General features: G+C 38.6%; 2 protein-coding genes and 1 long non-coding RNA gene across 4 annotated transcripts; 1 reads left to right on the forward strand and 2 right to left on the reverse strand.

The window, feature by feature from the left end:
* Positions 1–9,382: 9,382 nt before the first annotated feature.
* On the forward strand, positions 9,383–10,746 carry LOC138141208 (uncharacterized). The gene is made up of 2 exons (XR_011163032.1): positions 9,383–10,495; positions 10,552–10,746. It is a non-coding gene; the product is annotated as an uncharacterized lncRNA (long non-coding RNA).
* RIOK2 (RIO kinase 2) lies at positions 10,736–12,576 on the reverse strand. Its single transcript, XM_069061897.1, has 6 exons — positions 12,394–12,576; positions 12,203–12,344; positions 11,979–12,147; positions 11,719–11,928; positions 11,475–11,669; positions 10,736–11,425 (listed from the first exon to the last, which is right to left on the reverse strand). Exons 1-6 carry the CDS (start codon positions 12,457–12,459, stop codon positions 10,789–10,791), a joined length of 1,419 nt encoding a protein of 472 aa, XP_068917998.1. The 5' UTR covers positions 12,460–12,576; the 3' UTR covers positions 10,736–10,788.
* Positions 12,577–12,734: 158 nt separating this feature from the next.
* On the reverse strand, positions 12,735–20,749 carry LOC138141192 (serine/threonine-protein kinase SBK1-like). 2 transcript variants are annotated; one of them, XM_069061889.1, is made up of 6 exons: positions 20,532–20,749; positions 17,715–17,794; positions 17,549–17,655; positions 16,932–17,193; positions 14,074–14,356; positions 12,735–14,017 (listed from the first exon to the last, which is right to left on the reverse strand). In XM_069061889.1, exons 4-6 carry the CDS (start codon positions 17,095–17,097, stop codon positions 12,922–12,924), a joined length of 1,545 nt encoding a protein of 514 aa, XP_068917990.1. In that variant the 5' UTR covers positions 17,098–17,193; positions 17,549–17,655; positions 17,715–17,794; positions 20,532–20,749; the 3' UTR covers positions 12,735–12,921. The 2 variants fall into 2 exon arrangements, with proteins under 2 accessions (XP_068917990.1, XP_068917989.1); XM_069061888.1 differs by lacking the exon at positions 17,549–17,655 and having other exon boundaries at positions 20,532–20,748.
* Between the last annotated feature and the right edge of the window lie 476 nt (positions 20,750–21,225).

The following is a 21,225-nucleotide window of genomic DNA, read 5'->3' on the forward strand; positions in this document are numbered from 1 at the left end:
ACAGTATACCTACTAATGATTGCATTAACGTTTTTATTGGACAAAAATTAGACTTTAGATTAAAAATATGTACTTGAATGGGATTTATAATGGAATACACTATACAAAACTTGCTTTCTTAACTTACCCAAATATAAAGATAATTAGTAAATAATTACAATGTTGACAGTTTATTTGTTTTTTACAAACGCGATATAAAAATTTACAAAAATCTAAGGAACAGAAGAGAAATTTTACTTTGAAAATTAATTGTAGTAAGGTTCCGAGGTAATAAAGAAGATGAATATAAAAAGAATATGTTAAAATAATGAACACCTATAAAATTGCAAGATGGAAAGTTTGAACAAAGGAAAAGTTTTCGCCTAATTTATGAGTTACTCGAGGAAATTAATTTTATAAAACGTTGAAGAAGGGTGAGGGGAATAAGGAATTTTTTTCGTACTGTTTTCGATGCTTTTGCGGTAGAGTTTTGAGCGGAAAGTACGTAAGCTTGTGCGAAGAAATACATAAAACACAAAACTAACTGTAAAAAACATACACTTAATGTTGGCAGAGCGGCAATATTTGCGAATTCGTTTGCTTTAAGTTTTTTAATTCCTTAGTTTGCAAAGTGGAAGAATTCCAAAGATGTCGGTATTTTTCTCAGCTTTATGCAAAATTTTTCCGATTCGAGCCACTCTCGAGCGCACCCTCTCCGGAACTTTTAAAGGCCCTGCGATGAAAGGGTTATAAAGAAGTTAGAACGCCAAGTTTCTTCGTGATGTTCCGCGAGAAAGTTTCCTTTCCGAATCACGTCCCCCGACGAGTCCGAATAAAAAGAAAATGGCGTTAAAATAAAGATTAATTCAATTTAAATTGGCGGGGAGCTTTTAAAAAGGCGATACCAAGTTTAGATTTAAACTTTTTAATAAAACAACTTTCGAAAAAGGCCACGCCGACTGAATTCATTACGTCGCCCGTCGATGGAATTAATGCAGGAATAACACCATCAGCTCTGGTATTTTTATGAATTTTTTGCCCGGAATAATTGCCGCTGCTCACCTCTGGCGACAAATTATCGACCAAATAGAGCGCGAGATGGCGGTAATGGCGCTCGATTGTGGCTAAGTGGCTCCGGAGCGTCGAAATTACACTTAAACATCATAATTTAAATAACTTTAAATATTTTATCGGTGTCGACTCCTTATACGCAGCTTTTTGCCAGTCCCCGTTTAACATCTAATTAAGAATGCAACACCCGACCAATTAAATTCGACGAGAGCGATCCGGATCTCGTAATGAACTTGTCAACGCTTCCCGGGAGACATCTGTTGCCCGATTAATTGCACATGCAAATCAACTGCATTAAGATAAACATGGCGCCCTTATCGACGACTGCTCGCGGTGGGCGGACCCTCGGTTTTTTCTTCCGATAAATCGACAACAAGAAACGTCATGAATTGTTAATTAACACATTTGCGTGTCGATCTCGTGGTAAACATCTCCACCGATGCGACTTTCATCGGACACGTGTCCAAAGGGTTTCCCTCTGATCGAGTCGGAATTTGAAGGGGGCCCCGTACGTTCCGCTCCAGACGCTCCGACAGGATCAGCTGCGCTGTCAACGTGCAAGGACAAATTTACGTACACGGCCGAAAAAATCACGAGGTTTATGCGGATTGGACGACCGCCAGGAAACATAAGGATTTACTCGCAACATTTCGTCGTGCAACGCTTTTGTGCCACCGTACGGCTGTTTTATGCGAGCCGAAACGACCAATGAAACTTTGCTGAAGCCGCAATAAATTCGGCGAAACCTTTGCACTTTTTTCGAATGTGCGCGTCGAGCTAATACGGTCTTTGATCAGGGAAGAAAGAAATTTTTGGCTCGCGGTCTGATGAAGTGGGAGAGCGTGCGCGAGGAATGTTGCAGTGTTTAAAGACGAGGAGATAAATGGGAAGAGGGGGCAACAAGAGGAGTAGTGACGGATCGTCTGGACAAAGACGAATAGAAGAGGAGGTTTGAAAAAATAATCAGGGGGCTAATTTTGGGAAAGGAGGAAAACTATAATTCGTTTACTGGATCTGAAGATTTTAACAATCGATTAATAATAATGCTTCGTGGCAAACCCAAAAAAAGATATTAATTTTTTAAATGTGCATCATACAGTTTTGAAATCTTTGTTATCTCGTTGATATTATATTGTTGCTAAACAATTTTCCTTCGCAAAGCAAAAGATCAGAAGCGATATCACGCGTTCAAATGAAATCCTGGGCTGGGAAGCGTATTGACCGCTAACCTAAAATTTAGAGCCAAAAAAGTCTTTCTTTTTTCTTTCTTTACAATGTTTTGCATTAAAAATAGAATAGCTTAACGATTCCTATGCTCGAAGCAAATATCTAAGGGCACTCTTTGCTGAAAACAAACATGTTCAATTGTATCCCGATTAAACATAAACAAATGTCATTCGTGTCAAACGGCGGGAAATTCAAACTTTACACTGTTCTAAACGGTTTAATTTTTCCAACGCCTACTCAGCCCAGGATTAATTTGAACGCGCGATTTTATGAAACTAGATTTTTCGGAGAAAATTTAATTTTTAATTTAAAAGCAGAAATCGAAATGAGATGCAAAATAGTTTTCTTCTAAATTTGCCATTTTATATTTTGTCTGGGTAAGTTTTTTACTTTGCAATTTGTCTCGCGCCTCTGACGTCCCTCACCTTTCCCCACACCGGCAGCTCTTCGGTGATTACCGCACCACCGAATAGGTGATAATAAATCGGTCCGAGCCCCGATATTTATAACGTCGTGGAGGCTGACGTGCTCCGACGACTCGCCATTATTTCACCTTCCATTTAGCAACATCTGCCGCGAATTTATGCCCATCAATCGCCAACATGCAATAATGAAAAGCGCCTCCGGCAAATTGATTTTCCATCGGAACACCGACTGCATGCTGCAACAAGATGGAGGTGCCGTGTGGGCATCGGCGCGGGGGATAAGTCGCCGCTAATAGATTGAGAGTGTTTACAAATTATTGGCAATTTCGCTCCATCTCGCGGTGAACTCGTCGCATTCGGTGAACTCTAATAACTGGCTGATTTATCGGCGAGAAGATGCTCTTCCGTGTGGCTTCGGATAAGCCTCCGATGGAGCCCCGGATAAGACTTATCGCGCGCTCCATCTAACGCAACTGCATCTCCACAACACATCCGAAGGAATAACCTCGCGCTTAAATCATCTCCGAGGCCGCGGCCGTATTTCAAACCGCCCAAGAGCTATTTGGCTTCGCGGATTATTGCGTCGGCCGCGGATATTTATAACTAAAATTTTGCAATTGCGCAATAATCGAATCGAATGTTTGCAGATGTTTCGACGATGTTTGGCGCGCAAACAGTATCGAAAGGAGGCGAGAAAAAATTAATAGAGACCTGGGGCGGCATCCGAATTTAATCAGGACGCATCAGGATTCACCCCGACACGCACAGGCCTCGAAGAAACAACGTACGCCGCCGCCCGGAGAAATTAGCAAAAGAACAAAGCTTATGAGAGGAAATGGCAAAAATATAGAGGACCGAGCGGGAAAGCGATGAATTATTCATTTGCGGCTCCAGTTCGGAGTGGAGTTTGGATTTGGGCTCGTATTGAAGAGAACGGCGATCGAGTGTCGTTTCTTGAATCGCAATAAACAAGAAAGGGTTTTTCACCAGAAATCCAATAACCGATCCAATTAACAACTTCCATTCACATATTTGTTTAATCGGAGAGCTACTCAGAGGCCAGGTTGAAGAAGTTGCGGAGTGGAGTTTCGCAGAAAGGAGCGATTCATTCGAACCATTTCAGGAGACGATCGATTTTTAGGCTTTAATTAAATTTTATGCGGAAATCTTATAGAGTGATTGGAGGCGCCGACGAAAGGAATTAGTCCACGAGGAGAGGGAAAAATAGCGATGGTTGGATACGCAAGTGGCACCGAAAGTTTCTACAGTTTATAGACACAAATATTATTTTTTAACAGACTGAAATCGACCTGTAATCAAGACATCACGCATGTTCCTTTTTTTTTGAACTGCACTGCACTCCATCATTTTTGCATAATATACCGGGACATTTTTTTAATACTGAACATAGCCCATACTTTCTTATTCCCTGTATTCAGTTTTAAAAAACACAGGTCAATGCATGTATGTAATCAAGTAACCATGGTAACGAAAATAACTTCTTGACAGTTTCAAAAAATGGTCAAGTTGTTTGAAGAAAAAATACACATAATGCACTTATTCCATGCCAATCAGAGCATTAGAAATCTACGTGACATTTTCAATGCAACACATGATAGACCAATTCCATCAATCGGAACAATGTTTAACATTATTTTAAAATGTCGACGATTTTTGAAGGTTCGTGTATAATTGGTTGCATAGCAACTCACAATTCACTGATCTGTGCTTTTTAAAATTGAATATAGGGAATTACGTAGTATGACTATGTTCAGTGTTAAAAAAATTTCCCGGTATATATACGAGTATGTATTTGCTGATTTCTTAAGTAGCGATGGAGATAGAGTCGTAGAGTATTTTGCAATCGATTTGTCATAGTTAAATCTACAAGACGCAGTTTTTAGATTTGATATAGGTAGCTCAAGGGGTAACATTGTCACTTTAGTGCCACAATATTTTGGTACCTCCACCATTCTTGTAAAACAAATATGTACAATTTTCTTCCTTTTTGTTATTGATAGAATGATACACTTCTTACATTCGATCTGCTACGATTAAATATATAAAAACAAATTTTTGTATTTGATTTAGTTCAAGCAATAATAGAAATATCGTAATTTTTTATGCCTGGATAGCCCCTTGCAAAACATACAAATATAATTTTCTTTATTAATGTTCGAGATACAATCATGCAATTTTTTGTATTCAATTCGTCACTATTAAGTCTACAAAATAAATGAATTAAATTTGACCCAGCTCAAAAGGTAACAGAGATATTGTGATTTCTGTTGAAAAAATACTCTGGCGCCGCCACCATTTTTCAAAGTGCATTTTTGCTGATTTTTTTAACGAGTGATAGAGATAGAGCCATGTTTTCCATTCGATTTATCTACAAGACGTAGTTCTTAGATTTAATCTAGCTCAGGCGGTAACAGATGTGTATCATTATTTTTAATGAAAGAAATTCTTTGGCGCCTCCACCATTTTTGTAATGCATGTAAATATGGTTTTCTGTACGAACGTTGGATATTAGAGCAATTAACTCTACAAAACACAGTTCTTTCCTTCACTCACTTAATTTTTTGTATTCGATTGAACACACTCTACGAAAGGCATCAGGTTTTAGACTTGATTTCGTTCAAACAGCAGCAGATATATCATCATTTTTTGTGAAAAAATATGTTGGGGCATCCACCATTTTTGCAAAGCTTAAGTGCTCTTCAGTTAAAGTTAGAATTGTACAGTTTTTTTTATTCGATTCTCCACTTTAAGCCTAAAGATCACGGTTTTTAGATTAGCTTCAGCTCAAGCCAGTAAAAGAGATAAATAAAGTCCATTTTTTAATTATAGTCCGATGGATCAATTAATAAGCAGAGCAACTGTTATATTGCCATCTCTTTTCAACATAATGTAAAACAAGCTATTGGATTTTTGTACGTATTTTATTAAGTCCGTCCCACTATGCATCTCGCTTTGGCAGGTGCGCTTAGAGCAAGACGCGAGTTGTACGTTTATTTCATTACGCGAGTTGTACGTTTATTCCATTAGCGACGTCAAATTTTTAGGTTAGGTCGTAACTACATTTGTGATATAATTTTTTAATTTTGCTTAAAATTTCCGCCGTATGATGCGAAGGAAAAGCTACGTAACTCTTTCTTCAACAGCATCCACTGGCAGAAGCGGACCATTATTATCTCATTTCCGTGTAAAATACATTAACAAATTTCTTATTAGCGTGTACGGGCATTGACCTTACGTGGCATTGCCGAAACAAAATCTAGGAAGAAAGAAAGACAGTCCAAACCTGGTTGTTTAGTGTTGTTTTCAACAACTTTTAATATATTTTACCTATTAGTTGATAAATAGTTATCAAAAATTGGTAGCACCATGCACTGCTGTCAAATGTCGAAAGCAGACGCAGGTCACGTCGATTTCTTGATTCGGACTAAGCTCATCGGACTATAATAAAAAATGGACTTACATACTGTTATTTAAAAAAAAAAAAATTGCAAAACATATTTTTAGGTTTCTTAACTAATGTTAGAGATGCCGTTTTTTGTATTTGATTTGTCATAGTTAATTCAAAATTGTTATTGAAAAATGCCAAAAGCTAACTGAGCCTTTTAATGCATCGTTTTGAAGTGAAAACTTTTAAAATCGTATTAATTCATAGCTCAGTCATTGAAAGCATTAAAACACCTATTTGAAAAGTTTGTAAAAAAGACTAGCATTGACAGTTGCAATCAAATTATAACTGTCAATGTACAATGTGAATATGTACAAGAATACAGCGTTTGCTTCATAATTTATTCAACAGATGTAATTGATTTGCCAAAAAAAGTCGGTGTCACGTTCGCATAAATAAATTAACATGACCGATTCAATTTCCAAAAAATATATTTTCTCTTTTTCACTTTGCAGATATTTTGTTTACGCCAGAATAATGTTGGGATTTCGCGTTTTCTGAACGAAAACCTTGTCACGCCTGAATCTCTCCGACACACCAAGAAAATTGAGCTGTACGTATCAATTATCCTTTCCTCCCCCATTGTTTTATTTAGGTTTACAGGCGGTGCATGCCGCGAGTTGTGCAAAGTGGAATGAAATATGACGGTGACACGGACCGACGTAGGTCGTAAAGCATGATATACGAGATCATCCGTCCAACATTGCCGCCGCCATCCGCCGAAACGACACCATTTTTATCTAAGGTGAACCGACGGATAAAAACCGCCCCCGAACGGCAAGAGAAAAACGGCAAAGCGTCCCCTCGCGTCGATTACGCCGACAATAGCAACAAACAAAAATGATGACATCGCCGCCCGGACTAATGACACACCGGAGCGATCACACGTATTCGTTAAAACGGCCAATTAATTTCATTGCGGCCGGCGATTTGTCTGTGAAATGTAAATTGGAAACCGTTCCGAATGGACATCATACAATGGCCGTTTTTATGCAAATTATTTTATCAAAAGCTCCGCGTCCCGCCAAATTGATGATCAAGCGCGAACGTGAACGAAAAACAAATCCGACAGCGAGGTCGGCAGCGAAGCGGGGAACACCCCGTAGATCGATATCTGGACAAACGTCCGTGTAAATATTTTTCGGTATTATTTCTGTTCTGGCGTTCTGGTCGTTACACGACGACTGAATCTCACTTCAGACCATTTAAATCTGCACCGGGGGTAGCGCATGGCGGGGTGTTACCATGGCAATGACATCCTTCCACATCTCTTTTGTCTCCGGAGGATTAGGTACGGGGGGCTTTCACTCGCTATTTATAATTTTCTCTCTAAATTAGTTTAAAACGAACCGAACACGGTAATATGTTTTATTTAACTTAAATAGGTGTTGACAAGAGCAACCGGCACAGAAAATTGTTAATATGTTGCGCGAGGGTGACACGGGCCTGATGAGAATCGGCCTGACGGCAGGATGAGGTCACATGTTCAAACAGGAGGGAGCGAACAACTGGAAACCGGAACCTGATTCGAAAACAAATACACTTTTTATGATGCCGAGCATCGGCTGTCGGGACAATTGCACAGTTATCTATCGCTGTGATTTTGGGGTAAAAATCAGGAGGAGTGGCTAAATTAAAGAGGAAATTGGCAATTTATGTAACTGAAAATGGTGGATGCGCCGGAAAATTTTCCAAACAAATATTTTCGATAATTGAAAATTTATACAGGGTGTATTAAAAATAAGTACAATAATTTTAACTGGTAACAGAACTCGTTAACTATAACGTAATTGTTAAATAACATTTTTGCAAATTGTCAAAATTGTTTTGTCATTTTACCCCCCTTTAATTTCACATCTCTGTATTTATTAATCAAAAATCAAGAGTTATGTTGTTGGTGGCCAATGTGATGCAACAAATAAAATAGCTGTTAAAATTAATTGTTGTACTTTTAGGCTTTAGGGCCCAAAAGGCATTATTTACGCCCACAAATTACTGTATAAATGACTTCATATTGATACGATTTTACAAAAAATTATTTTGGCAATTTTGACTTTTCCTTTGATGGAAATTACACGCTTAATAAATCATTTACTTTCTTACGAGTATTAAAATAATAAATCTGACAATGGGGTGGCAAGAAAATGTCGAACAGACACTGACAGAAAAAAAAGTTGCATCCGTTGCATCACTGAATCAGTTAGTCCAACATGAAAAGAAAAGATCATAGCCAAAAAGAACGTGAATGCATAATAGTACAGTTACACTATGCATCGTGAGCGGTAAATTCACGGTGTAAAAAACATTTATAATCCTAACCTTGCATCTCTAAAATGAAACAAGAAAAACTAGCAGTTTACAGAGTTGCACAATTGGTGGATGCGACAGGAAATCAATAATTATTCACCGTCAATGTTCAAGGAACAAACAAACGTTTTCGTTACCGCTAGACACTATTAGATATTTTTTCTGTGGGGAAGGGTTAGAGCGTCCGATGTTATCGGATCGGTGGTGCGTGGGGTTTCCCGGTCGTCAGCCGATTCCCTCTCAATTAGAATTCTCGCTTAAATTATTAATAACTTACCTAGTAACTTTGTTTACTAATTAAGGCAAATACCGAACAAAGAACGAATTTAGCAGCAAGTAAGCCCCGAAGTTGCCCGTGTAAACTTTTCTTATTGCATTAATTAATTATTAGTTCCGAAGGACGCTTTCGCTTTAAAACTCTCCGTGCTCCTGATCCGTGAAGGCCGTCGCTGTTTTGACAGAACAGAAATAATATTTCGAGCGACGGGTGAGCGATCTCGAGGCAAATACGTCGCCCTGTCAGAATCTAAACATTGCAAAAGATACACGTCTGCACCTAGGGGGAAATCATGGAGGTAAAATATTTATACGGGAGCGCCTGAAACAAAACGAGACCTGAATACACAAATCGGGCGACTTTATTCAATTTGGCGACCCTCTGGTCACATACTCGGGAGATTTTCGGAAATTCGGGGCTTTGTTCGCCCTAACGAACCCGGGGAAGGCCCCTTAATGATTTAGCCGCGATCAAAAGAGAGCGCCACTAGCGTCTAAATCAGCCGCAACGAGTTTTCTCGCTTTAAAATGCAAATGGGTTTTGTTGGCATTACTTATGACAACGGATCCAATTTCCTTGTTCTGTTTTATGTTGGCGGTAATGTGTATCACATATTTTACTGGAGGATTTTCGCCGACTCGTGTTTCGCGGTCGCATGCATATTTCAGGAGGCGGCGGCGAAGGGGTGACACCCGACAGGCCTCCCTCCGACTCACTGATACGTCTTAATGTTTAATAGTCTTGATTAACACAACTCGGGCTCCTCGACTTGTTGCGAAACGAACGCAAACAAGCCTCGACGGTCTGGCGAGATGAATTATTAAATGCATTCGTCACCCGACTGTTCGCGTCTGACACAACTTTGCAAGAATAAATTATCTGGCGTTGGCGGTGTTTTTAATATCGCCGCTCGAGATGAGATACCAACAACTTTAACAAACGAACAAAAAAACAGAGCGAATTCGTGCAGACATTGTCTCTCTAAAAAATAAAACAAACGTGTTAATGTTAATTTATAACGTCGAGTCCCTCCGCTGATTCCTAAGAAGTGTTAAGTTATTACTATTATTATTAGGACCGTGCACCCTTAAATTCTGCCGATGACCGTTTCTTTCGCTCCTTACGTTTTCTGCAACTTTGCCCGCCCCCGACATTTTTCATGAAAGTTTTGTTCGAGATCCAATAAAACTTGGTTAAGAAGTTCTATTAATCTCGAACGGGGAGAAAAATCGCCCTCGACTGGACACACGCCCGATCCTGGCACATTTAATAACTTTTTATTTAAGGGTTGAACACTTTCTCCATTATAAACTTTCTCAGATTCACTTTTCATTCTGCAGAGATGAGAATGAGACGAATTAAAATTTTTAGGTTGGCATGGCAATGACAATTACAATAAAGTCAAAAGTCGTTGGTAGAATAGTGGATTCGGTGATGAATTTTTGAAAATGCACCGATTTAAGGTCCATCACACTTTCATTAAATTCTGATTTGGAAATTAATCGAAATGATAATCCCTGAGACACTTTATTCACTTTTGAAAGTGATAGTTTGAAATGAGAAAAATGTCAAATCTCCTCACGATTTTGTTGGTTTTCTGCACGAATTCGCCCGTTTTTGGACTAAAATGTTACAGATGCGTTTCGTCTGCTTTTAACACTTCTTTGGCTGACTGTCTTCAGCCGATTGAAGAAGTTTGTAGCGATAACGTCGAGTCATGTTACTACATACACAAAACCAGTGGTAAATCCGTGAGAAATTGCATTTCTTCGCCTCAAATACCTATATAATGCTTTTAGTAACAGTCAAGGGCTGCGTGAAATTTCCCAGTATAATAGAGGGGTGTCATAAGGGTTCAAAAGAAGCCAGCAAGTCCTGCATGATTTGCAACACAGATTTGTGCAACATGAACAAGAGTCAACTTATCACGCCCGTCCGTGCCTTGACGGCCGTTTTGCTCTTTTTGCTAATAATAAAAAACTATTTTTTCTGAATATTAACATTTATTAACATTAATTAATTACAACCTTAACAAGTCATTCCCAACCCCAAATACCCTTACTCTGCCTGATAGTATCGTTATTTTCCCGCCTAACTCTCGTGACGGCGCTAGCTTCGCCCTTAGCCACACAGTTCTTCCTTTCCAATCTCTTCTGTTTGCCTGACATCTGTTTTTTGACCCGATTTTTTATTTCATCTGGATTAATTGTGGTGGCTGTGGATCTAATACTTCCACTTTCAAATCTCTCAAATGAATCATTTGATTCATTGTCGCTCTCACTTCTCAAAAAGTCTTGCTCATTTTTCAACTTTATTCTGTCAAAAATTTCGTCAATTGAATATTGATTCTTCCCTTCAACGTCAACTGTCTCCTGCTTCTGTTTTACAGATTCACTTTTGATCTGTACTTCTGATTCGCGTTCTTTTTGTTCTTCTAATTCATCTTCTTTGTGTTCATCCTCATTCTGTCCTCCTTCCAACTCAGCATCTTCATCAATTCCTAGTTCAATGTTTAAATCCTTGGCCATTTCTTTAGTGAAACCTGAACACAGCACTTCTGCATCTAGCGCACCTGTCCTTTCAATGTCGCTAAATTTCGGATATAATTCGCTTTCATAACTGAAGCGTTTTTTGAAAAAGGTTCTGATGCAATTCACGTCGCGATTGAAAAACCTTGAATTTAAAAAAATTACTAAAAAGTTAAAAAACCATTGAACACTACATTTCTGCATTTTCATGAGCTGTAGAAACCATCTGAGGAAAATCAATAATAATAGGTTTTTCATCATCTGTTTCTATCATTATATTAAATTCATTGAAGTCTCCATGGATGACCCCACTGTCAGCCAGTTTCACAATTAGATTCATCAATTCATCATAAAGACCTTCTACATCATTAAGTTCCATAATGTGACACCTGAATATATTTTTATATAATTAATGTTTTTACAGTCTCCAAAACTTACAAAGGCTTGCCCTGAACCAGTTCCATTATTACACAATGTCTGTTGAAATCAATTGGTTTGGGGACTGGAAATTTCCTGTCATATAACGCTTTCATGTAAGCAAATTCTTTAGTGGCTGAAATTCTTGACAAATAGAGCCAAGAAGCAGATTTTCTGTGTTTGTGATAGTCTCTCTTGTTTGCAACATTACGGAAGCAAATGCGCCCCAATCTGTCAAAATGTAGTAAGAAATGGTACACACTTGTGGACACAATACAAACCTGTGCAGTTTTAGGCACAAGGGTTCACCTTCAGGATTTGCGACCACATAAATATTACTTTCCTTACCCACACCAATTTGGTTACCAAATGAGCCAATAATTTCACGTTTTGTCAAAGAATGTAAAGCGAGATAGTCGTAACCCATGTTGGTTAAGCGGTAACCGTCGTCTACAAAAAATTAAAAAACGCGTCAAATAAATTTTTTCGTATCGTGCAGTCTTACATTTGCGTCCTCTTTCGTAACTCAACAAGCCGTGTTTGCACAGATCGCGCAACAATTTGTGCACGCCTCCGTGTTGTAAATTCGCGAGAGAGGCGGCCAGGGGGCCTGGGACTAACTCGTGGTTCTTCATTCCCATCTCGATCTGAAATTTTGAGGTTAGGAATGTCAAAACGTTCTAATTTTTAATTTACTGCTGTTAGAACGCGAAAGTCCTCGGCTGTAAGATAGCGCAAAATTGTAACATTCAATTTCCCCATCGTTTTACTTCGAAAAATAACGTAAATGAGACGATAACTTTCAACAAATGCACCAAATTGAGGTTACGAGGAATCCACGATTTGTTTATTATCAACTGTCACTGAGACTGACTGACAGTCACTGACAGTGTGACAGTGTTCAGTCTAGTGAAATTGTGAAATTCCCTAAAACTCAATGAGTACTGAATAGTGAGCGCGTTTACACAATTATAATACTTCCACTTGATCGTGTCTAGACAGCTTTTTTATTTATCTGACGTAACTTAAACAAAAAGTTTAACAAAACATCTCATTTATTCTACCTAAAACAAACAAAATCATTCCATATTAAAAATACTGACATTACACAATGACAAAACGTACCCTATTTACATATATGACAATACATAAAATAATAATATCTTAATATCCATAATAATAAAGTATAAATCAGTCGTGACGTCTCGATTTGAGCATTATTTCCTATTTATTTGGCGACTTTCGCGAGTGGTACCCATTACTCCTCACTTCCGACGCAGAATACGCCCTGTAAATCTTCTCGACACCGTACTCCCTCTTATTGACGGGAGGTGACCTGTGTTTGATCCCGTTGGTGACAGCACCGTTCTGTTTATAAACGTATTTCTCTGATTGCGGCAACTGCACGTTGATTTTGTGTCTCACTGTATTGTTGCTGTCACTACTGTCGAGCGAGGACAGCGAGTTCACCATCTGTAGATTCTGGAATGGCAGAGCTGCGCTCACTGTAAACTCCTGTTTCTTCTGACTCTTCACGTCTCCGTTTGTACCATTTTGTACCATAGCGTTCATGATTTGGCTCCGGGAGGCGTTCGTCTCCTTCTGTTCTTCCAGAGGGATTCTGGGGTCGATCGGAGGAATATAGTATTCGGGCGCTTTCCTCAGGCTGACCATCGAGACCTTCCTGTCTCGTCGTCGGTACCGGTGGGACTCTTCCGGGTTCGCGTCTGGGTGACCGATGGGGCCCCGCGACTCCATCCTCTCTCCAGCCGGACCCGTTTGGTTGTCCTGGATGCCGATGTCTTCGTCGCTCAACTCTTCCAGAGCTTGTTCGTCCTCTTCTTCGATCACGCTCGACTGTATCCACTGTCTGATCCTGTCCTTCTTTGCGCTTCTGTCGACAGTGGTCTCCAGACCGTACTGGGTGAGGGTGAACAAGAGTTTGTTCTTCTCTTCTGGACTGCTGTGGAAACTGTACATCGACGGACACAGCCCCTCGTCCTCGTTGGGTAATTCGCTACTCTTCTCCATACCTCCTTTGGACATCCACCGGTCCTCCAAGAACCTGTGGACTTCCGCCAACCCCGCCGGACGCTTTTCGGGCTTCGGCTCCAAATATTTCTTGAACAGCTTCTGAGCTTTGGACGACACCAGTTTGAACAGTTTGGGTTGTCTCTTCAGTGGGATGGAGGTGTTTTGCCAGGAGGAATATCGAGAATATCTGGGGTCGTCGGGGGCGGCTTTCTGCCAAGGTAGACACCCGGTGAGGCAGACGAATGTCACGATTCCGAATTGCCAGACGTCATGAGATGTATTGGTCCTGAAACGTGAACAGTGACACTTAGATTGCACTTTCGACGGTGTCGTTATACAGACATGTAACTGCCGTCGGTGGGTACCTGGAGAACTTCAGGCGGCGCGTAGGGCAGCCACTCGTTCCTCCTCATCACGACGGAACCCACGCGTCTCGTCTCGCCGAAATCGCACAATTTTATTCGCGAAAAGTCCGATTTAAACACTAAGATATTGTCTAATTTTACGTCGCGGTGCACCAGGTCGCGAGTGTGGAGGTGCTCCAGCGCCGCCGACAGTTGCTTGGCCACACGTTTCGTGTGGAGTTCCCCGATACCGGTGTCGGAGACGTTGGAAGTCAAGTCGCCTGGAACAAAGACAAAATTTAACTTTGTTCTTAGTTTATTTTATCTGATTTTTGAATCAGAATCATTGCGTTTCACGGGAATAGCAGAAAATTTTGGTTTTTCAAGTGGCAAGCTAAATTTTTTTTAAATTACAATTTTGCAGTTTGCATCAGTGCACTTTTCAACCAAATTCGTATAGACAATGTTAAAAAAATGTTGCAAGTGTAAATCAATCACATGCAAAGAAAAAGCTAATAATGTCTTTGCTATTTCAAACAAATAATTTTACGTGTAACAGATGTTCAAGATGTTCTTCGTTAACTGCTTGACATTGACATGATCCGTTGTGGCAAATTTTCATCAAATTTTCAATTTGGTCTTTGATGTTTTCGACGTTTTCAATTTTTTAAATTATGTAGTTTTTTGCGGCTCCACTCTAATTTGTACCTAATTTGCGAGAAAATAATCGAGGGGTGTTAAATCGGAATATGTTGACGGCCTTCTATCATATTAAATCAACCAATGCATAAAACGCGTCATCAATTAACATTAGATAGAAATATTTTTTCCTTGTACTGATATAGTATATAACGGTATTAGGCCGATATGGGTTATATAACAGACATGGTTGAGGTATTGTAAAATCGAGGGGGAGCCGAGATTTTATAATCAACCGAGTCTGTTATATCCATATCGGCCGTATGTTGTGTTATAGTTTTCTTTATACCAATAATACTTAACATTTAACGATGATTTATTTGTAAGACTGACATTTCTCTTTACTTCAAAAATTAAATTTAGTTGTCATCTATGCCGTAACCGTAGCAACGGTAGCAAAAATAACGGCCTCGGTCTGATAATTTTGAATAACGGCCTAGTCTGTTATAGGTATCATATCAATCAAACATTGAGTACTGGTAAATCCTAATAACAGTATGGTATAAAGAAAAATTTATTTGCTTATATGTATTTAAGTTTTTTGAGTATTGTTCTGTAATTGATTTTTTTTTAAATAGTAGTTTTATTATATGTATTTATAAAAAAAAAATAACATGTTGCATGATGATTGATGACATAAAGACAACATCTAGAAATTTAAACTGAATTAATACAGGCTGTTTCCTAAAAAATTAAATTATAGTGAGTAGGCAATAAATCTGTGGCGGTCGTGAAAAAGTAGGTAAGTCGAAAATGTTAATTTTTCAGGGCAACGATTCAAAATTCCACAGCATTCCTAAAATCCTGTAATTAAATAGAAACTTCTTTCTACCTGTACTTGCTTTCAATATAAGTAAATTTTATCTAATCCCGTGGGATAAATGACACTTATCCCACTCATTTGAGTGGAATAAGGAACTTCATTACCGGACGCATTTCATTACTCCACTCAGTGGGATAAGTGAGCTTCATTACCCCACTCAGTGGGATAAGTAAGTTATTATTCCACTGAGTGGTGTAATGAAACTGGCGGAAATAAATAAGATTTACCTTTTTTTTTAATTCGGGCGGTCTTAGATAAAATTTTGTACATAACACGTGGGCTAAAGCATATTACAGGAAACTCGTGTGATTACAGATGAACTCGGGCTAACGCCCTCGTCATCTGCAATCTTCACACTCGAGTCCTGTAATATTGCTTTTATCCCACTAATTGTGTAAATAACTATTAAACTGTGAAAATCTGAATTATTTAACTCCATGATTTATTATTAAGGTGTAAACATCGTTAACTCATTTTTGAAATTATTTGACTTACCTACTTTTTCACGACCGCCACAGAAATGATAATTTGGGTCTTTCTTGGCTATTTTGTAGAGTAGCATTTTTGTTTTTCTAGTGGCATTCCTTGTCAATAGGTATTTTTTTTTTACTTGATGATCTTATTTTTTTCTTTATATTTCTTCGCAAAATCTCCCTAAATCATGTCGCCCTATATTGTTAGTCAAAGTCAAATGAAAAATGTTTTATCATGTTTTTTTACTACTAGTATCGTCCTAACAGAGAACTCAATGAAAACCTTATAATTTTTTCCATTTTTCTTTTTTTAAAATTTGAATCTGCGACTTTTCGGAAAATGGCGTCTGTGGAAATATTTCTTCTCAGTTTGCAGAAAATGAAATCAGTGACAAACGTTGGTTTGTTATGATATAGCGAGCGTTACGAAAACTTTAAATTTAGCATCGGTTTATTTATTAATTGTCAGTGCCGCCATTGTAATATTAGAATTTCAACTAACACGAAATTAAACAAATATCAAGCTTCAATCAATCCTCTCCCACCTATACATCACTTTACATCTTTTATTGATGGTTTATATGCACTTTACAATCGTTCGATAAAAATAGATTCTAAAACCGTTCACCAGGAATCAAACGTGCAACTTTCTGACTTCCTTCTATGTACCAACCCCGTTGCTGGAATCTTGACAAAAGTTAAACGGAAATATTCACCCCAGAGCCGATGTTCACATCGCACTTATATTTAACGTAAAGGTTGTTAGCCGTTATGAGATCAGCTCGGCAATCTAATTTTAGCCCTTCTTTGCTGCCGAACAAAAGGAATAGTCCAAGAGCTCCCGAAATACGCTTTCCTTACCCAGAGGGGCGTACTCTTGGGAGAAGACGTAAAACCCGGCCGTCTCGAAAGCCACATCGTACGTGGTGATGATGTTCTTGTGGGCCCCCAGGTGCAGTCCGTAGTGGAACTCCCTGTAAAAGTCCTTGATAGAGGTATAGGGTTTGGGGAGGGCCTTCAGCACCATCTCAGTGTCGGTAGCTTTGTGCTCCACTAGAAGAATCTTGCCGAACCATCCTTCGCCCACGATCTGGAGGATGTCGAACTCGTCGCCCAAGTTCACCTGAAACCAGTGCGACCGTTTGGAAAGTTGTAGCGTAACCCTGAAAATGAACGGCGAGCCAAGCATTTCGTCTATTTTCGCAACAAGCTGCTGCCACGACAATAAAAATATTTCTTGATTGTGTCTAATGCGACAACTGCTAGAACCTTTCCAAGTGAACCGAACGAGTTCATTTGGACGTGGGGCGCATATTTCGGGCGGAAAAATCGCGGAACATCACTTTGGAGGTTTGGTCTTGGCAGGTTCTCGGCCATTTTTGGCGCGTTGGTGGCCAAAATCGAACAGTTTTTTCGAATTTTCGGCCGATTCGGACGCGCATAAAATCGCGTCTTGTCCAATGTAATAATACTCTTACTTAAAAATGTTTTGGAGGATTGCCACATCTGCGTCTAGACGTTTGTTCGTACGTTTCCGGAGAGATGAGCTTGGGTTTTGATAATCGATGGAAATACAGGCATTGAACTAGGTCCAAATGGAAAAAGAATGATTTGTGTGATGGGTGTAAAAAAAGATTGACTCACTTTTTCAAGTTCGAACTCTCGGATCCTGTGTATGCTTCCACCCAGAGACTTTTTCATCAAACTTCCCATAGCTCTGCGACCTGAAATAAACAAGCGTGATGAAGTGGAAGTTTATAGTGCGGAGGTTCGGACACAGTTGAAAAATTTGGATTTGTCGACATTCGACTGTAGAGTTGAAGCCTAATTGACTCGAGCACTTTCGTAAATTATGATTTGGAAAATTTCCGAAATTCAATTGGCAACACTGCTCCGTTAACTCATCCGTTTCACGAGTTACCGTTGTGAAACGTTTTTTTTTTCTCACAACTATCGTCACAATATATCAAAAATAAAAATGGATAAAAATTGGTTGAAAAAATTGTTGCGAAGTTTCTAAAAATACAACGAAATAACAGATGAGCTTGGTTGAGACAACAGATATGTCCATTTTTTAATAGAGAAAAGTTAAGGTGGACGAGACGTGTGGTCTGGAAGCTTATAAAGAAGTTGGAATGAGGAAATTTGTATGGATTTTGGAGTACCTAGTATAAAAAATCATAACAATCACACTAGTACGTAATAACATCTTAAGTTCTGATTTAGATGAAGGATATTTGAAATAATTAAATAACTTTTTGAGTAAATATTATGTTCTGACGTACCACACCCAGTGATACAGGATTCAGACAAGATCAATTTATCGTTGAAGATTATTATCAAGTGATGACAAAATTCGTTGTAAAGACTAAATGTAAGTAAAACTATCCTAATGTCCATTTCCTTTTAATATCGCCCCACGCCGCGATATATTATTAAAAAAAAGTTATTGTTATGAGTGTCTGACTTAAAAAAAAACCTTTATTCACCAATTCGGAAATAAAACTAAAGTCTGTTTAGAGTCCAACTAATTTTAGAATAAATATACAACATAAAAATTCAGGTCAAATTTATAAAACTTGTCTGAGGTTTAATTTTCGCATCATAATAACCCCTTTCACGAGTATTGCTGAGTTAAGAAAATAAAAAAAAATAATCGAATTGTGATAAGTGGTAGCTCAGTTAAGTCCCAACTGTGATAATCGTAACTCAAGAGGGGAAGAAAGTGAAATCTGGAACTTTTGTACTTAATTTAAAATTTTCAAAAATGACAAAATTTGTTAGCTTACTTCCAGAAGCATCTTCGCCATTTAGACAGCTTCTCGTATCACGCACATAACTTATTAGATTTTTTAGAGACATTTTGCTGCCCTGTTAGCTTGTTAAACTTGCTTTTTTGGGTTTTTAGTAGTTTTAGGAACATTTGATTTTTTTAACTGTCCGTTAGTCCTATATGGTTTTCTTTGCTGTTTGTTAGGTCACTAGTCCTTCTAGAAGCTCATTCTTTTTCTTGGTGGCTTCTTAGAATAGAAAGACAAATCAGAAAAAAAACTAAGATAGTCACACTAGCAATGTTATCTTAATTTCCTATTTCAAAAAAATCTAATTTGAAAATCTTTATTCGACAAAGTACAGTCAGACTAGATATTTTTAAACGTAAATGTGTAAGGTAAAAATTTTAATCAAATGTATAAAATTTATCTAAAGTTAAGGATCGAATCCGACAAAACAAAACAATACAGTTAATAGGCGAGATGTGGAACTTTTGTAATTTAAAATTTACAAAAATCCCAAATTTTCGAAAAATGAAAATCTTCCAGATCTGATCCCATTGAACTCATTCGGGTAAGAAGTGGCTCAAAGGGGGATTTATGTAAAAATATATATCTGACTAGAACGATCGAACATACATAGGTATGTTTGACGTATGAGTCATGTCTGGTGGAATTTCAAATGATAAAACTTCAAAAATAAGTTCTAGTTCAGCTGTCTTCGGTCGAAAAACGTTGTTCTGTGAGAGGCAGCAAGACATATTTGAAATTTTTTGGCCGAATCTCAAAGCATACATTTTTTGGAAGTTTGAACTAACCTTTTTTCCAGGAGAAATTATTTTTTTTATATCCGTGCGACTTTGATTCATTTGTTGGATATAGAGGAAAAATTGCTTTGGCCCAGAATCAAGAACTTCCACATAGCGTAATGAAAATCTATTGTGTACACTTCTCACGATTTGGCAAATAAAGCGGTACGACAATATAAACAAAATGTGTACAGTTATTTTTAGTGGAAACCTTAGATATCCAATAATTTAGCTTTGAAACTTCCAACCTCCGAACTGCAATTACTTGTCTCTGATTATCGCATAACTGTCATTTTTGACGTTTGTTGCCGTTGGCAACGTGAGCTAATCTCAGACACGATTTCGTGGACTCGTGTCCGTCTGGTATTTTGTTGTCGGTGTCGACGTCTTCAAGACCTACCACACAATTTACCCTCGATTTGGACCGAAATAACTCCACCAAGAAGAACTTTTATAAATAAACAGACATTCCACCACTACCAGAAAAAAGTCGTCGTCAGTGGTGTGAAAATATCGACTCGGGTTCATCGAGTTGTATATTCTGATACTTTACAATGCGCATAAATTCCCAATTAGTCGACGTTTGTTTATTTATATTTCTGGAACTTAATACAACAGATTTGCGTAAAAGAAATAAAAAAAAGTTATTGTGCTAATCTCGACGAGAAAACGTAAATTCAACAATCAGGATCAGATCAACTATCCGTGACAGTTGTTGCATTCGTCAACGAGTCCTGGCTGCCATCCTGACGCTAACACTAAAACGGCAACAATTTGGCGATTTTTCGCATTTATTTGAGCCCCCGGAGTGCAGGTGAGATTTAGCAAAGCTCAACAGGTGTGCATCGGCGTCACGCGGCTCCGCCGCAGCCCCAAATTACCTCGGTCACTCCGAAATGTTCACATAATTCTCACATGTGCAGACAAAACCCCACTCCAATAAAAATAATCACTCATAATAAGTTAATGCAACACTCTATTTCTGTACGAGACGCCGGCTTCGGTGGAAGGACGCGCACGCTGCTGGGCCTACGGACGACTGACAGCGCCGCGACGCCGGCCGCCTGGGCTCAGCCACTTTGACGCTTCGCTCGCCATAATCGCTGGCATTCAAATGTAGGACAAGACGGATATTTATGGACGTCACGGTGTTAGAGGATTAAGCACCGGCATCTTAGCCACAATCTCTTATTGTTTATTGTTGGTCAACCGAAATAAACAATCTGGAGGGGCAACAATGACAAACAGTTTTGAAGAAAAATCGGCTGCATATTGCAAACAAAGCTACGTTTCGCTGATTATTGGCTTGTTAGAACTGTCAAACAAACCGTTTATTTCTTTGTTAGTTTGTTAAACTTTCTAATGTTCATTTTGTTGCTTGTCATCTTCGCTGTTTGTTAACTTCTAAGATCTTCCATTTTTCACTAGCTCATTAAAAACGTCTAGATATTTTTTCATTGCTTTGTTAACTCCCCAAACCTACCAGACATTTTTTAGTTCTTCGTTCTCATTAGACCTCGAATCGCGCTTCTGCCAACGTTTGATAGTATCAGAATAGTATGTAAGTAAAATAAA

Source organism: Tenebrio molitor, chromosome 1 (assembly GCF_963966145.1).
Source record: "Tenebrio molitor chromosome 1, icTenMoli1.1, whole genome shotgun sequence".
NCBI classification, from domain to species: Eukaryota; Metazoa; Arthropoda; class Insecta; order Coleoptera; family Tenebrionidae; genus Tenebrio; species Tenebrio molitor.

Excerpts from the sequence above, each read along its gene's own strand:
- RIOK2 (XM_069061897.1), bottom strand. The coding sequence starts at position 12,459 with ATGGGGAAATTGAATGTTACAATTTTGCGCTATCTTACAGCCGAGGAC. Across the intron at positions 12,148-12,202 it reads TTACGAAAGAGGACGCAAAT|ACGACGGTTACCGCTTAACC; the intron begins GTAAGACTGCAC and ends AATTTTTTGTAG. Across the intron at positions 11,670-11,718 it reads CTGGTTCAGGGCAAGCCTTT|GTGTCACATTATGGAACTTA; the intron begins GTAAGTTTTGGA and ends AAATATATTCAG.
- LOC138141192 (XM_069061888.1), bottom strand. The coding sequence starts at position 17,783 with ATGGGAAGTTTGATGAAAAAGTCTCTGGGTGGAAGCATACACAGGATC. Across the intron at positions 14,357-16,931 it reads CCAAGAGTACGCCCCTCTGG|GCGACTTGACTTCCAACGTC; the intron begins GTAAGGAAAGCG and ends TCTTTGTTCCAG. Across the intron at positions 14,018-14,073 it reads CCCACCGACGGCAGTTACAT|GACCAATACATCTCATGACG; the intron begins GTCTGTATAACG and ends TTCACGTTTCAG.